Source organism: Musca vetustissima, unplaced genomic scaffold, assembly GCF_032173495.1.
Source record: "Musca vetustissima isolate MV318-11 ecotype Yass unplaced genomic scaffold, APGP_CSIRO_Mvet_v1 utg47764, whole genome shotgun sequence".
In the NCBI taxonomy this organism is placed as follows: Eukaryota; Metazoa; Arthropoda; class Insecta; order Diptera; family Muscidae; genus Musca; species Musca vetustissima.
In genome coordinates, this window is record NW_026878197.1 from 73,033 (window position 1) to 89,689 (window position 16,657).

Consider the following 16,657-nt stretch of genomic DNA (forward strand, 5'->3'; position numbering starts at 1 on the left):
ATATTTTGGAAATTTTTAGCATTTTTTGGAATTTAGTTGTCATTTGAACAATTTTGGATTGTTTTTCGAACAATTTTCACCCGTTCTCAAATATAATTTTGTATATTTGGGTTGTTTTAGCTAATTCGAGCTAATTTTTTAGAAATCGTGGTAAATTTTCGAATTATTATCGATTTTCTAACGAAATCTTGGAAATTTTTGCTGTTTTTTGGGGAAGAAATTTATTTTGTCGTAGCGATTTCAATTTGTTGTCAGCTTTTTATTGGAAAAGCTTTGGTTTCAATTCTAACTAAATAGTTTTTTCTTTTTGATAATTTCTCGTGTTCGTGCGATTAAAAATAAATTGTAATCATGCCTTCTACTCCTCTAAATACCTACATCAGAGTTTCTGACGCTCTAGTCAAAATGTGTGATAAACTTCGGGCTTTGAAGGAAGAAGATGTAGATATCTTTATCTTAGAAATTCGAAGTGCCGAATTGAACAAAAAATGGGCAAGTGTAGAAAATTCGTTTGAAAAATGTATTTTCTTCTTGGAATCGTCTGAGGATTCGTGTCAGGAAGATGTCGAGTCGGTAGAATCGAAACAGGAGGTCGTTTATGAAATGTTCATGGATTGTCTAGCAATGTTAAACCGGGCCTTGCACAAACTTCGGCAAGAAAACGTTCATCTAAATCGGGATCCGTCTGATATTCCTCAAGAAGTCCAGACACAGTCTGCACCTCCTAGGGAAGTCCAGGCTAGCGATACTGATTTAAATAAAACGAACTCGTCCACCCACACTTGTCGAAATGTGGGTACTCAGGCTTCTAGCTCCCCAATATCAAGTATTGGGGATCCTAGAGGTAATTCGAGTTTTAATGGTGAGCCAGACAATTTAGACGTTATCCATAATTTAGCGTTGCCTCCTTGCGATATTGATGTTTTCGAGGGCGATTTTCTTTCGTGGCCAACATTCAGAGACATTTTTAGCGCGGTATTTATAAACAATTCACGGTTGAGTGATATTGAGCGTCTTTGTCATTTGACGCGAAAAACTAGAGGGGAAGCTCGCGAGATTGTTTCCAAATTCCCCTTAACGAACCGCAGTTTTGGTCTGGCGTGGAACGCATTGAAAGCCACATACGATAATCCTCGTTTGTTGATACATAATCAGTTTCAAATATTATTCGCCCTCCCGGTACTTCAAGTTGAGACAAGTTCGGGTCTAAAACAAATCCAGCGTGGTATCAATGGTTGCTTGTCCGCAATGTCCATTTACGACGTTCGTACGGATAATTGGGATCCGTTCTTAGTTTTTATTTGTCTTCAAAGGCTTCCAAAAATTACACAGACATTGTGGGAGCAAAGTGTAAAAGACAAGTCATCTGTTTCGCTTTGGGAAGACCTCGATAGGTTTTTAACGGAACGGATTCAAACACTCATGTGTCTCCATGGTATGCGAGGAAATGATTCGGTTAAGAAATCTAGCACTCAAAAACTTCAAACTCATGTGACGAAAACGTACCCATCGCAAAATGTTCCCTCTTATCCCAAAAATGAGTGTCTCCTCTGTCCTCAACAATCCCATCAACTTTTTGAATGTCCTCGATTTAAAACTATGTCGCTATCGGCTAGATTTTCCACAGTGAAACGTCGTAGATTGTGTGTGAATTGTTTGCGTAGGGGGCACGAGGTTAAAACTTGTAGTAGTCAGCATCGGTGTTCGAAATGTAGGCGTAGCCATCATACATTACTGCATCGTAGTGACACATCACCCAATAATTCGATTTCTTCGGTTGGTTCGGTAAACCGGAACCCTATAAATTCTTCAAATCCTGCCCCTATCAATCCTTCTGTCCCATCCACATCAACTAGTGCTTCTCGGCAAGTTTTCCACATGGCTCAAAATTCAATTTTCGGGTGGCTTGTAACTGGACCTATCCCATCGTCGGAGATTCGTGCCTTTGCCACTTTAGTTGCCCGCAAAAATTATAGTAGAAATTATATGGTTAGATCGAATAGATCGCGGCGATCCACTTTTGGCCGCTACTAATTGGAGTAGCGTAAAGCCTTGATGCGACCGATAACAATGTGTTCGTGCATCTTTTATCGAAAGTAAACTGTTTTGTTCGACGGAATCTCTTGCTGCAATGTCGTAGCTGAGTAAAATTCCTTTTAAGGCATTAACTACAACTGGTGTAGATTTCGTTGTTCCTTCCAAGGTAAATTCTTTCACAGACCCGTATTGCAAGATTAACAAAGGATACGTTGGTGTACTCCTGCGTTTCTCACCAAATTTATTCCACTCGATAGATTTACGTCGTAAGTTGGTGCATATCAATTGTGAAAATCGTGATTCCATTTCGCTGCTTTGGTACTCAGAGACTATCGTGGTATTTTATTCCAGCTGGTGCTCCACATTCGGGTGGACTCTGGGAAGCAGGAATAAAAAATTTCCCATCCTGAAACTGTCGTAATTGACTAACCTATATCGCTTGTGAATAGGTTTCGTAAAGTTCAAAGCTTGCTAATTTGTTTTGAAGTCGTTGTAATTCATAATGAAAAAACTTCCACCTACGTTTTGGAAGCTAGGCCAAATAGAAAAAGTTTACACGGTATTGGTTGTCACGTCAGAATCGTTGACGTTCGGTCGACAACGGGCATTGTAAAGCGGCCTATTTCTAAATTGTTTGCATTGAAACAGAAACGGAATCCGTCACTGCGGATCCGAATCTATAGTCAAAAATGTCTAAATAAATTAAAATAATATCGAAATCCGTCTCTGCGGATTTAAACAATACAAGACCCGTAACTGCGGGTTCCTTTACAAATTTTAATCAAAATACGAATCCATACCTGTGGGTTCTATCGCGATCAATTCAATGGGCAATTAACGCCATGTTCGTATGGTTGAATCGGGGAGATTGTCCGTTACTGCGGGCGGCTCGTATGCTCCCCATAAAAATAGTTGTATTTGGATTTGGAAAAAAAACTTGAATTAAATTGCTCACACACTGCACCGCCTACCATATTATTATATATTACTTTAAGAAACTATCAAAATTGAATATCTGTGTTACAACATTAATAATGTTGCAAGGTGGGCGCCAATGTTTAAGTAAGAATCGCCTTTATATGCATTGTTGGGAAATGCATCCTTTGAACGCTCGTGTTCATTGTGTTTGTTTGCATACTCATTAGAAAACTGCATACTCCTTAATGTTACAACATTGAACTGTCAGTTTTCTAATGAGTATTGTTTTGCGCCAATGTCACTTTACAACATTATTGTTATTGTTCATCTCCTTCTCGTATCGATCGCTACTCGTAACACAGGTAATCTGTTCTTTCTCCTTTTCTTCCCCTATTATTATTTATTTTAATATTTCAATAAAACTTAAAATCAGAAAACTAAAACGTTCGTGTTTTATTTTCTTTATTTTTCGAAACGCAATTTCGGCGCCTAAACAGGGTTCTTAAAGGCTCACATACATGCATACATATACAGAAATTTTTCAAAATAGGTCAATTTTGACTTAGCCTCTCTATAGGGCCCATTCCCAGCGTTTTAAATGATATAGCTGCATTTTCCCATTGGTAATTTGTTATTCCGGGATATTGGAGGTTAAAACACCGATTTGCGGAAAACTTTCTACGCAGGTCTATGTTTCAATATAGCCCCTATGTTAAATCCAAAAATAACACGTGGGTTTATGTCCATTCAGAGGTTATGTGTTTTATTGTTAAAAAAGACTGAGGGCTAAGAGATAAAGTTTGGGCTAAAGGAATGATGAAAATAGATTTGCCATATAATATGAATTTAAATACAAAAGTGTAGGGTTATCAGATAAAGCATAACTATAATATTAATAAAGTAATACATAAAACCCCACATAAAGGTCCGGTCCTATTTTCGATACTATGAAGTTTTTATCCAAATTTTATCTCATTGAAATGACATATCGGATTCCGGGTTAATTAACTATTTAACGTTTAAGATTTAAGGAATTTTTAATGCCCACCACGTGTTGCAGGGTATAAAACGAAGTATTTACTGTGAACAGCAAACGTCATGGTACCCCATACATATAAAAATTATTCAGTAATTACTCAAAAAATAATTTACAAAATTTAAAACCATTCTTTTTATTTTATGTATTCACTCCTATATTACAACAATGGAAAGTAATATTTCATTTATTTGATCTAACAAACCATAAAAAATCGAGATCGTGCCAACTCCAAACTTTTGAACAGCTTAAGTCATGGTTCCCCCTGTCAGAGCTGATATTACACATCATTTATGGAATAAAATCGTTTAGTAAAATATGTGACAACTATTTAGAGTTTTGTCAAATTCTCTTTTAAAACAATAACGGTACTTTCCATATTCCCAAAAGCATTTGCTTAGTGCAACAAGTAAAAGCAAGTATTTTTTAAAATGCCTAGAGCAAAAAATAATAATTAATAACCATGAAATGGGAAAATCCTATACCGAAATTGGTAAAGTGATACACAGAACCAAATCAGCAGTCCAAAAAGTGGTTAATCGATACAAAAAAGAAAATATAATTGAAAATAAACAGCTCAACATCAGAGAATAACGAAAAATTGAATATATTAATAAAAAAATATCCATTTACCAGCGCTCCTAAGCAGTTTCAGCAGACACAGTACGTAGGTGCATTTACCAGGTAAATAGTGCACCAAAGTCACTATATATCCTTCGATTTGCACGAAATTTGGCACAGCATACTGAATTTTAGAACGATGTGTGTTAAATTTCGTGAAAATCGGTTCAGATTTAGATATAGCTCCCATATATATTTTCGTCCGATTTTAGGTATATAGTGGACCAAAGCCCCTATATATCCTTCGATTTGCACGAAATTTGGCACAGCGTACTGAATTAATTCTAGAACGATGTGTGTTAAATTTCGTAAAAATCGGTACAGATTTAGATATAGGTCCCATATATATTTTCGTCCCATTTTAGGAAAATAGTGCACGAAAGTCCCTATATATCCTTCGATTTGCACGAAATTTTGGATTTATAAGTAAATGAAGAGTTCAAAATATGGTCGAATGCAAAACAACATACTGAAATAAGTGTAACCTAACATGAGACAAGTTTCGATGAAATCGGTTTAGATTTCGATATTTTGCTTAAAATTTATTTACATAAATTTGTCCCATTGTAAGGAGCAACTCTATATCTGACCTAAATTTAGTATAGCTTGCGGAATGAAATGTTTAATTTAATGTTAATTCTTCAAAAATGCGACGTCTGTTAGGATTCCATCTGTTGAATATACCCAAAGTGGTGAAGGGTATTATATAGTCGACCCCGTCCGACTTTACTACTTTCCTTACTGGTTTCTTTTGTTGAATACAAAAACAAAACATTCTGGAATTTCGAATGGAAACTAAAAATACGTGGATAAATTTAATAAATTTGAATATTAAAGTTGAATATTTTTGTACGTCCCGTCGGATTTTAGGTAATGTTGTAAGAATTGGATCGTATACAATACACCAACATGCTGATGACGCCTCCATAAACCCTCGATTTAAATCCGATTGAGCACCTATAGGATCATCTAGATAAACGAATCCGAAATCATACAATTACCAGTAAGGCCCAACTCAAAGAAATACTTCTGACAGAATGGGGTAAAATATCGTCGGACTACACTAAAAATCTACTCAATGCCCGAACGATTGAATGAAGTTTTAAAGCTCAAGGGATATCCTACCAAATATTAGGTAAGTCCTGATTTAGATTATTCTTGTCGTTCTTTTTTTGAACTTGCTTCATGCGTCTATACAAGGCAGTTCGGTTTCCAAAATATTTTTTTATTTGTTGTTTTTTTTCACATTTAAATATATATAAAATGTCAACAAATACGAAATACACAAAACGAATTGCCAGAAAATTGTCGGTACGAGCAATTTTTTTTTTCATTTCTATTCCCCTTGCCTCTCCCACAAACAAAGACTTGCCGCAAGTAAACTCGCCTATTTTAAATTGGGACTAAGTCAATTTAATGGTAATAATTAGGTAATATTAAATAATTCATTATGTTTCTCCAGGGGTACCAAGACTTACGTTGGCACTATGTCGATTTTGTTTTAATATATAATTGTTGTATAGGATTGAATACATGAAATAAAAATATATATTTGAAATTTTGTGAATTACTTTTTGAGGAATTGCTGAATATTTTTTGATTTGTACGGGGTACCATGACTTTTGCTGCTCACTGTATCTGTTAAAATTACTTTCTTGGCAAAAATTCAATAGATTCAATCAAAACTATTATTTTTGTTGTTTTCATAACAAAACATTGTTATTTTTATTTATAAATAAAAGAATTTAATTCATTAATGTAAAACTAATACGACTACAAAAAAGGTATAAATGCATTAAACTTAGTCTATATATTGTTTATTTAAAAAAACAGCTTTCAAACATCACGTACTAATCCCAGCCATAAACGTACTAATCCCATCTATCCATCCATCTACTTCCTCTCTAATATGGAATCTCTTCCAGTAGATTATTTTCAATTATCGTACTATCGACTTTGTAATGGGCTTCACAGAACTCCGCAATACGAGCACAGGCTTCTTCAATCATAGCTTTGGGTACCGTCAAAACGATACGCACAAAATTCGGATATTCAAAACAACTGCCGGGCAGACAGAATACACTCTGTTGATTAACCAATTCCTGGACGAATTGTGTGTCATCTTTGAATTCGGGAAATTGTTCAATGTTAATGCCAACCATCATATACATGGCACCGTTGGGCATAATGGGATTTAGGCCACGAATCTTCTTGAGCATGCCATAGGCAAGATTTGCATTTTCGCTCAATATTTCGATGATACTGTCGAAATAGCTTTGTGGAGTCTTTTCCAGAATATCCGGAATAGCACCTTGCACCAGGGTATTGGCACGTCAGGAAAGATCTTCATGATCTAGAGAGTGAGGTCCAAAAGTACAAGCGTGAACCCCTAGATCAAGAAGCCTATCAAGCAGGTCTGAATGGTATTCACACGGATGCAGTCGCTCAGGCAGTAGAGCAATATCGAGTGAATACCATAATTGGAGACCACCCCCATCCATCGCAGCTGAGGAAAAGCAACTGCCAAGGCTAACACGAGTAGTCTTAGCTCAACTAAGATCAGGATGGTGCAACCGCCTCAATTCATATTGGGCAAGAATTGACGGCTCGATACCTAACACATGTCCGGCATGTGGACTAGGACCACACGACACTTTGCACCTCTAAAATTGCCCAGCTAAGCCTACTCACCTATCGCCGAATTCACTTTGGACGCAACCCGCTGAAGTTGCAGCATTCCTGAATTTGGAGGTAGAAGAAGCAGAACCAGACGATGCATGACAAAATGACATGTATTCTGTTGCTACAACAACAACAAGATTAATATCGTAACCGACGTAGTATTTTTGACGAACCTTTGAAGAACCAAGGAATCGGACGAAATTAAATATGTGATATATGAGAAACAACAAATGTCATTCTAGAATCTATGCAAAATATCATTTCAGTTGAAGAGAGTCTGTTGTGTACCATTTATATGAATCGGACAAAATTATTAAATTCTGGACCGATTTAAAGCAAGCTTGACGCCCGCGACTGCAGCACATCGCATAGTGAAGTTTTTCATCTCAATCGAACATACGTTGATTACTTGGTGCACAGTACCCTGCGCAAAATTTTGTCTCAATCGGACATATTTTGGGAGTTTGGTGCGCCATTTACCTAAAATCGTGCGAAACTAAATATATAGGACACATAGAAGCTTATATAACTCTGAATGGATTTTGACGAAATTTAGCACACTTCGTTCTAGACTTAATTCAATACGTTATGCCAAATTTCGTGAAAATCGATTGATGTACAGGGACTTTGGTGCACCATTTACCCCAAATCGGTCGAAAATATATATGGGAGCTATATCTAAATATGATCACGAAACTTAGCACACATCATCCTACACTTAATTCAGTACGCTATGCCAAATTTCGTGCAATTCGAAAGATATATAGTGTCTTTGGTGCACCATTTACTTTAAATCGGACGAAATATATATATGGGAGCTATATCTAAATCTGAACCGATTTTTCCCAATTTATATATATATATATATATATATATCTGGGGGGCTACTCTGTATTGCGATGCGTGAGAAAAATTGTAACGCATCGCGTAATTGGTACTCTTTAATTCGTTTTCGTATCTCCTTTCGCATCTACTTTACGCAAATGTAGCATCAACGCACTCTGTAATACGAAAACGCATGTCAAACTCGTTCGTTAAGCGCAAATATCTTGCGTTAACAAAATAGCAAACGCAAAGGAAGCGAAACATATAAGTAAGCTCCATTAAAGGTTTTATTTATATATAAATTGTAAATTATTTTAAGTAAAAGGCAAAAAAGTCACAGTTACAGGCTCAGCAACGTCAGTTCCTAACTTCAGTAGATTTTATGGGGCAACATAGTGATTTGGCAAAGGGACAGTTGCAGAGTTCAAATGCGAAACAACGCGCCAACAATTTGTGGACAAAACTGTCTGATGACCTCAATCCAAATTGACCTCCTGTAAAAGATGTCGGTGGTTGGAAAAAGTAATATATTATTTTTTTATATAAAATGTGAAACTATGTGTGCATATTTATAGGTTGGTGTTGATAACCACCTTGTCCAAGCAATTTCAAAGCAGCGGCCTCTTTTATTGGAGTTGGAATTGTTGTGGATCTATTTGAAACGACGAGCGTTTAAAAAATACATAAACGAATCTTTATTGAGACATTTTATATAAATCTATAAAAATTAAATATTTGAAAACATTTGTCACATAATTCGTACTTATATTTTCATACCCGTGGTCACTTAGGGAGAGTATATATGATAGATCTCATAAAATTCTTTTTTTTTTTAATTCGTTCATCATTTTTGTTTAAAAAACACTCTTACCACACAAAAATATGTTTTCATTTACAATTTTTTGACGTTTCCTTTTGTAATTCTTCGTTATTGTTTACTTTATGGCGACAGTATTGCCCTATTTTCAATTTAGTTTGCGAATGCGTTTGCGTGAACGTTACAGAGTACCAAATTGTACTCTTAACGCATTTAGCTTTCGCGTCGCAATACAGAGTAACCCCCCTGAACCGTTTTTTACGAAACTAAGCACACATCGTTCTAGACTTAATCAATACGCCATGTCATATATGGGAGCTATATCTAAATCTGGGGGGTTACTCTGTATTGCGTTGCGAAAGCCAGTGCGATGCGAAAGCTAAATGCGTTAAGAGTGCAATTTGGTACTCTGTATCGCTCACGCAAACGCATTCGCAAAATAAATCGAAAATAGGGCAACACTGGCACCACAAAGTAAACAATAACGAAAAATGACAAAAGGAAACGTCAAAAAATTGTAAATAAAAACATATTTTTATGTGGTACAAGTGTTTTTTTTAAACATTAAACATTTAAAAACATATTTTTATGTGGTACGAGTGTTTTTTTTTTAACAAAAATGATGAACCAACTAAAAAAAAAAGAATTTTAAAAGATCGATCAAATATACTCTACCTAAGTGAACACGGGTATGAAAATAGAAGTACGAATAATGTGACAAACGTTTTCAAATATTTAATTTTTATAAATTTGTACAATAAATAAACGCTATTAAAAATGACCTCGTCGTTCCAAATAGATCCACAGCAATTCCAAATCCAATAAAAGTGGACGCTGCTTTGAAATTGCTTGGGCAAGGTGGTTATCAACACCAACCTGTAAATATGCACACATAGTTTCACATTTTATATATAAAATATAAAACATTACTTTTTTCCAACCAGCGACATCTCTTACAGGAGGTCCATCTGAATTAAGGTCATCATCCAGTTTTCTCTACAATTTTTTGGCGCGTCGTTTCGCATTTGAACTCTACAACTGGCCCCTTGCCAAATCGCTGTGTTGCACCATAAAATCTACTAAAGTTTGGAACTGACGGTGCTGAGTCGTCAACTGTAACTTTTTTTTGGCTTTCACCCAAAATAATTATCAATTTAGATGTAAATAAAAACTTTAATTGTGCTTATTTACATGTTTCGCTTCATTTGCGTTTGCTATTTTGTTAACGCAAGATATTTGCGTTTAACGAACGAGTTTGACATGCGTTTTCGTATTACAGATTGCGGTGATGCCACATTTGCGTAAAGTAGATGCGAAAGGAGATACGAAAACGAATTAGAGAGTACCAATTACGCGATGAGATAGAATTTTTCTTACGCATCGCAATACAGAGTAACCCCCCTGAACCGATTTTTCTCAATTTTACTAGGGTTCGTCCTTAGGCCAATTAAATGAACTGTGCCAGATTTCATCCAATTCGGATCAGAAATGCACTTTACGGACATGCATAAATCGACTTAGGAAGTGATTCTATACATATTCTCAAAAGGAACCATGTCTCGATCTCGTTTCTTTTTTGCCTGTTACAAACATATGCACAAAGACATAATACTCTCTACCACAGTGTGGTGATGGATATAAATATAAAAGCATTATAAACTGCAATATTGGATGCGTTGTTGGTCCACTCGATGAAACAACGTCTATATATTATTATTAAAGTATAAATTTAACATTTACACAGTATACGTTAATAAGAAAATTACTAAAAAATTGTTTATTAATAAAAAAATGGAAGAAGTTTGTTATTTATTCAATATGTAAACTGATTCTTGGCATATTGTTCATGTTCGCATATGATGTCAAATCTTCATACCAAAAAATTTCAATATCGGTTTACGTTTTGATATAGCTACCATATAATGGTACAGAGCAATTTTCAATATGTTGAAGATTAAAGCCGCATTTTCTAAATGTAATTTGAATGTAATTTGGTATAAAGGGTTCTTAAAGGCTCACATACATGCATACATATACAGAAATTTTTCAAAATAGGTCAATTTTGACTTAGCCTCTCTATAGGGCCCATTCCCAGCGTTTTAAATGATATAGCTGCATTTTCCCATTGGTAATTTGTTATTCCGGGATATTGGAGGTTAAAACACCGATTTGCGGAAAACTTTCTACGCAGGTCTATGTTTCAATATAGCCCCTATGTTAAATCCAAAAATAACACGTGGGTTTATGTCCATTCAGAGGTTATGTGTTTTATTGTTAAAAAAGACTGAGGGCTAAGAGATAAAGTTTGGGCTAAAGGAATGATGAAAATAGATTTGCCATATAATATGAATTTAAATACAAAAGTGTAGGGTTATCAGATAAAGCATAACTATAATATTAATAAAGTAATACATAAAACCCCACATAAAGGTCCGGTCCTATTTTCGATACTATGAAGTTTTTATCCAAATTTTATCTCATTGAAATGACATATCGGATTCCGGGTTAATTAACTATTTCTCCATATAACGGTCCTGACAAATTTAAGGAATTTTTATCGAGATCGTGCCAACTCCAAACTATTGCATAGCATAAGTCATGGTTCCCCCGGTCAGAGCTGATATTACACATCATTTATGGGATAAAATCGTTTAGTAAAATATGTGGCAACTATTTAGAGTCTTGTCAAATTTTCTTTTAAAACAATAACGGTACTTTCCATATCCCCAAAAGCATTTGCTTAGTGCAATAAGTGAAATCAAGTATTTTTTAAAATGCCTAGAAAGATCGAAAAATAATAATAACCATGAAATGGGAAAATCCTATTCCGAAATTGGTAAAATGATAAACAGAACCAAATCAGCAGTCCAAAAAGTGGTTAATCGATACAAAAAAGAAAATATAATTGAAAATAAACGGCGATCAGGAAGCTCAACATCAGAGAAGAACGAAAAATTGAATATATTATTAAAAAATATCCATTTACCAGCGCTCCTAAAATCGCTGTAGACTAAAAAGAATCATTTGGGAAAGCAGTTTCAGCAGACACAGTACGTAGGTGCATTTACCAGCGCCCCTAAAATCGCTGCAGACTTAAAAGAATCATTTGGGAAAGCAGTTTCAGCAGACAGTACGTAGGTGCATCAAGAAGTGTGGATTCAATGCTCGCACTGCCCGCAAAAACCACTTGTTAACGAAACAAACAGAAAGAAGCGTATCGATTTTGCAAATGATTATTAAAACAAGACAAATGAGTTCTGGGAAAAATTAATTTTCTCGGACGAATCGAAATTTAAGATATTTGGGTCGGATGGACGCTCTTTGGTGTAGCGGAAAAAAAGGAAGAGCTCAATCCAAAGAATACTCGAAAACAGTAAAGCACGGAGGGGTGGAGTAATGGTATGGGGATGCATGTCAGCAACTGGTGTTGGCAATTTGGTATTCATTGAGGAAATAATGAATAAAACAATTTACATGAATATTTTGAAACAAAAGTTGAATCCAAGTGCTGAAAAACTCAACATTCGTGATAATTATTACTTCCAACAGGACAATGATCCAAAGCACACTGCTTTTGACGTTAACAGCCTTACCTAAAATTCAACTAGCTCGTTCGACGTTTTTCACCACAAAAGTAGAACACATGTATTTATATGAATGTTACCGAAATACGTCGAACGTACAAAATTTAAAGTTGAATAATTTCAACTTTGACAGAACGTATTTTTCACTTTTTATACACTTCACCACACTGTGGTACAGGGTATTATGTCTTTGTGCATATGTTTGTTACAGGCAAAAGAAAACGAGATAGACACATGGTTCCTTTTGAGAATATGAATAGAATCACTTTTTAAGTCGATTTATGCATGTCCGTCTGTCCGTCCGTCCATGTATTTTTGTTAACAAAGTACAGGTCGCATTTGTGATCCGATTTGGATCAAATTTGGCACAGTTCACTTATTTGGACGAACCCTATTGAAATTGGGAAAAATCGGTTTATATTTAGATAAAGCTCCCATATATATTTTCGTCCGATGCACGAAATTTGCCACAACGTACTGAATTAGGTCTAGAATGATGTGTGTTAAGTTTCCTAAAAATCGGTCCAGATTTAGATATAGCTCCCACATATATTTTCGTCCGATTTTAGGTATATAGTGGACCAAAGCCCCTATATATCCTTCATTTGCTCGTAATTTGTCATAGCGTACTAAATTAAGTCTGGAGTGATGTGTGTTAAGTTTCGTGAAAATCGGTTCAGATTTAGATATAGCTCCCATATATATTTTCGTCCGATTTTATATATAGGGCACAAAAGTCCCTATATATCCTTCGATTTGCACGAAATTTGGCACAGCGTACTGAATTAATTCTAGAACGATGTGTGTTAAATTTCGTAAAAATCTGTACAGATTTAGATATAGGTCCCATATATATTTTCGTCCCATTTTAGGAAAATGGTGCACCAAAGTCCCTATATATCCTTCGATTTGCACGAAATTTTGGATTTATAAGTAAATGAAGAGTTCAAAATATGGCCGAATGCAAAAAAAAAAAATACTGAAATAAGTGTAACCTAACATGTGACAAGCTGCTGAAATCGGTTTAGATTTCGATATTTTGCTTAAAATTTATTTACTTAAATTTGTCCCATTGTAAGGAGCAACTCTATATCTGACCTAAATTTAGTATAGCTTGCGGAATGAAATGTTTAATTTAATGTTAATTCTTCAAAAATGCGACGTCGGATTCCATCTGTTGAATATACCCAAAGTGGTGAAGGGTATTATATAGTCGACCCCGTCCGACTTTACTACTTTCCTTACTGGTTTCTTTTGTTGAATACAAAAACAAAACATTCTGGAATTTCGAATGGAAACTAAAAATACGTGGATAAATTTAATAAATTTGAATATTAAAGTTGAATATTTTTGTACGTCCGATTGAGCACCTATAGGATCATCTAGATAAACGAATCCGAAATCATACAATTACCAGTAAGGCCCAACTCAAAGAAATACTTCTGACAGAATGGGGTAAAATATCGTCGGACTACACTAAAAATCTACTCAATGCCCGAACGATTGAATGAAGTTTTAAAGCTCAAGGGATATCCTACCAAATATTAGGTAAGTCCTGATTTAGATTATTCTTGTCCTTCTTTTTTGAACTTGCTTCATGCGTCTATACAAGGCAGTTCGGTTTCCAAAATATTTTTTTATTTGTTGTTTTTTTTTACATTTAAATATATATAAAATTTCAACAAATACGAAATACACAAAACGAATTGCCAGAAAATTGTCGGTACGAGCAATTTTTTTTTTCATTTCTATTCCCCTTGCCTCTCCCACAAACAAAGACTTGCCGCAAGTAAACTCGCCTATTTTAAATTGGGACTAAGTCAATTTAATTGTAAAAATTAGGTAATATTAAATAATTCATTACGTTTCTCCAGGGGTACCAAGACTTACGTTGGCACTATGTCGATTTTGTTTTAATATATAATTGTTGTATAGGATTGAATACATGAAATAAAAATATATTTGAAATTTTGTGAATTACTTTTTGAGGAATTGCTGAATATTTTTTGATTTGTACGGGGTACCATGACTTTTGCTACTCACTGTATCTGTTAAAATTACTTTCTTGGCAAAAATTCAATAGATTCAATCAAAACTATTATTTTTGTTGTTTTCATAACAAAACATTGTTATTTTTATTTATAAATAAAAGAATTTAATTCATTAATGTAAAACTAATACGACTACAAAAAAAGGTATAAATGCATTAAACTTAGTCTATATATTGTTTATTTAAAAAAACAGCTTTCAAACATCACGTACTAATCCCAGCCATAAACGTACTAATCCCATCTATCCATCCATCTACTTCCTCTCTAATATGGAATCTCTTCCAGTAGATTATTTTCAATTATCGTACTATCGACTTTGTAATGGGCTTCACAGAACTCCGCAATACGAGCACAGGCTTCTTCAATCATAGCTTTGGGTACCGTCAAAACGATACGCACAAAATTCGGATATTCAAAACAACTGCCGGGCAGACAGAATACACTCTGTTGATTAACCAATTCCTGGACGAATTGTGTGTCATCTTTGAATTCGGGAAATTGTTCAATGTTAATGCCAACCATCATATACATGGCACCGTTGGGCATAATGGGATTTAGGCCACGAATCTTCTTGAGCATGCCATAGGCAAGATTTGCATTTTCGCTCAATATTTCGATGATACTGTCGAAATAGCTTTGTGGAGTCTTTTCCAGAATATCCGGAATAGCACCTTGCACCAGGGTATTGGAACCCAAAATACGGCCACACAAGTTTTTCAAACCTTGCGTCACTTCAGCCAAACGATTTTCACGATCGTGTATTATTACCCAGCCAGTACGCCATCCTGGTACAATGAAACGTTTGGTGAGGCCACCACATGATAGGACGGGCACATTTTTCGACAGCGAACTGACAGCATAATGTTTGGCGCCGGGGAACACAAAATGTTCATAAACCTAGAAAAAGGATACAAAACACAAAGTTCAATAATTGTGGTTCTTTACTTCTGGATCATGGACTTATCTCTCTCTCTCTTACCTCATCGGCAATAATGGGCAAATAATATTTCTCACATATGGCCAGAATATCCTCCAAATGTTGTTTACTGAATACACTGCCACAAGGATTGCTGGGATTATTAATGACAATGGCTGCGGTCTTTTCATCGATCAGCGATTCCATTTGTTGCAAATCACATTCCCACTGTTTTTCCGGCAAGAGATCATAATAGCGCACCTCGATACCCAGACCTTCGGTCAATGTTTGATATAAACAAAATCCAGGACGTGGTATTAGAATATTTTGACCCTTGTCAGCTAAAGCCAAAATAGAATATTCCAAGGCGGAAGAACAACCACTGGTTATGCAAATATTTTCCGGTTTTATTTCTTCGGAACTCTGGTGGGCACTATATTTGGCAATTGCACGGCGGGCACTTTCATGTCCTTGCGTATGAGCATAACCATTATATTTGCCACTTTCGATGGAATTCAAAACAGCTTTCATTGTCTCATCGGAGGCTTTGAGGTTACCAAATGTTGTGGGATCACCTGGAAAATAAATTGAAAACAAAAAAACTTTTGTTAAATGGAGTTCGGAATAAAGCTTTAAAATAAAGTCAAATAAATTAAAATAAATATTCTTTTCAAAGATCTGGTGCATAGCTCTTTAAATGATCTCCAAAAAATATATCCGAAATATCACTTCGAATCGAAAAAAAATTGTTCTGCAAGCGTCATTAATTAATCGAAGAAATCATTTAAATTCCCCTTCTTTATAAATTTGAAAAGTTTTACCACTTTTTGAGTATGGGTACATACCAAATATTCCATAATTCGATCAGGAGTGTTGTAATGCTATTGATGTGAAAAACGCTGTGTATATGGCAATCCTGCAGACAGTAGCAACACGTAATGCGAGAGAGAATTATTGGGAGAAAAAGAGAGGAGAAACGTATTTTCAAAAAAAAGAAGAAAGAACAAGAAAACCGTGAGCAAATCGAGATGTACAAGAGTCAGAATGAAGTCCGGAAATTTTACCAACGGGTAAAACACCAAACCTAAGGCTTTGGTGCTGGCACATCCTCCTGTAGAGATAAAGATGGAAACCTGGTGGCAGATACAGAGGATCTGGAAGTAGCATTTT

At 35.3% G+C, this 16,657-nt stretch overlaps 1 protein-coding gene across 1 annotated transcript; it reads right to left on the reverse strand.

Annotated features, from left to right (window-relative positions):
• Positions 1-14,834: 14,834 nt before the first annotated feature.
• LOC133322992 (tyrosine aminotransferase) lies at positions 14,835-16,062 on the reverse strand (the record flags this gene model as incomplete). The annotated part of the gene is made up of 2 exons (XM_061531942.1): positions 14,835-15,468; positions 15,551-16,062. Coding segments are annotated over 2 exons (1,145 nt in total), but the record flags the coding sequence as incomplete, so codon positions are not given.
• Positions 16,063-16,657: the final 595 nt, after the last annotated feature.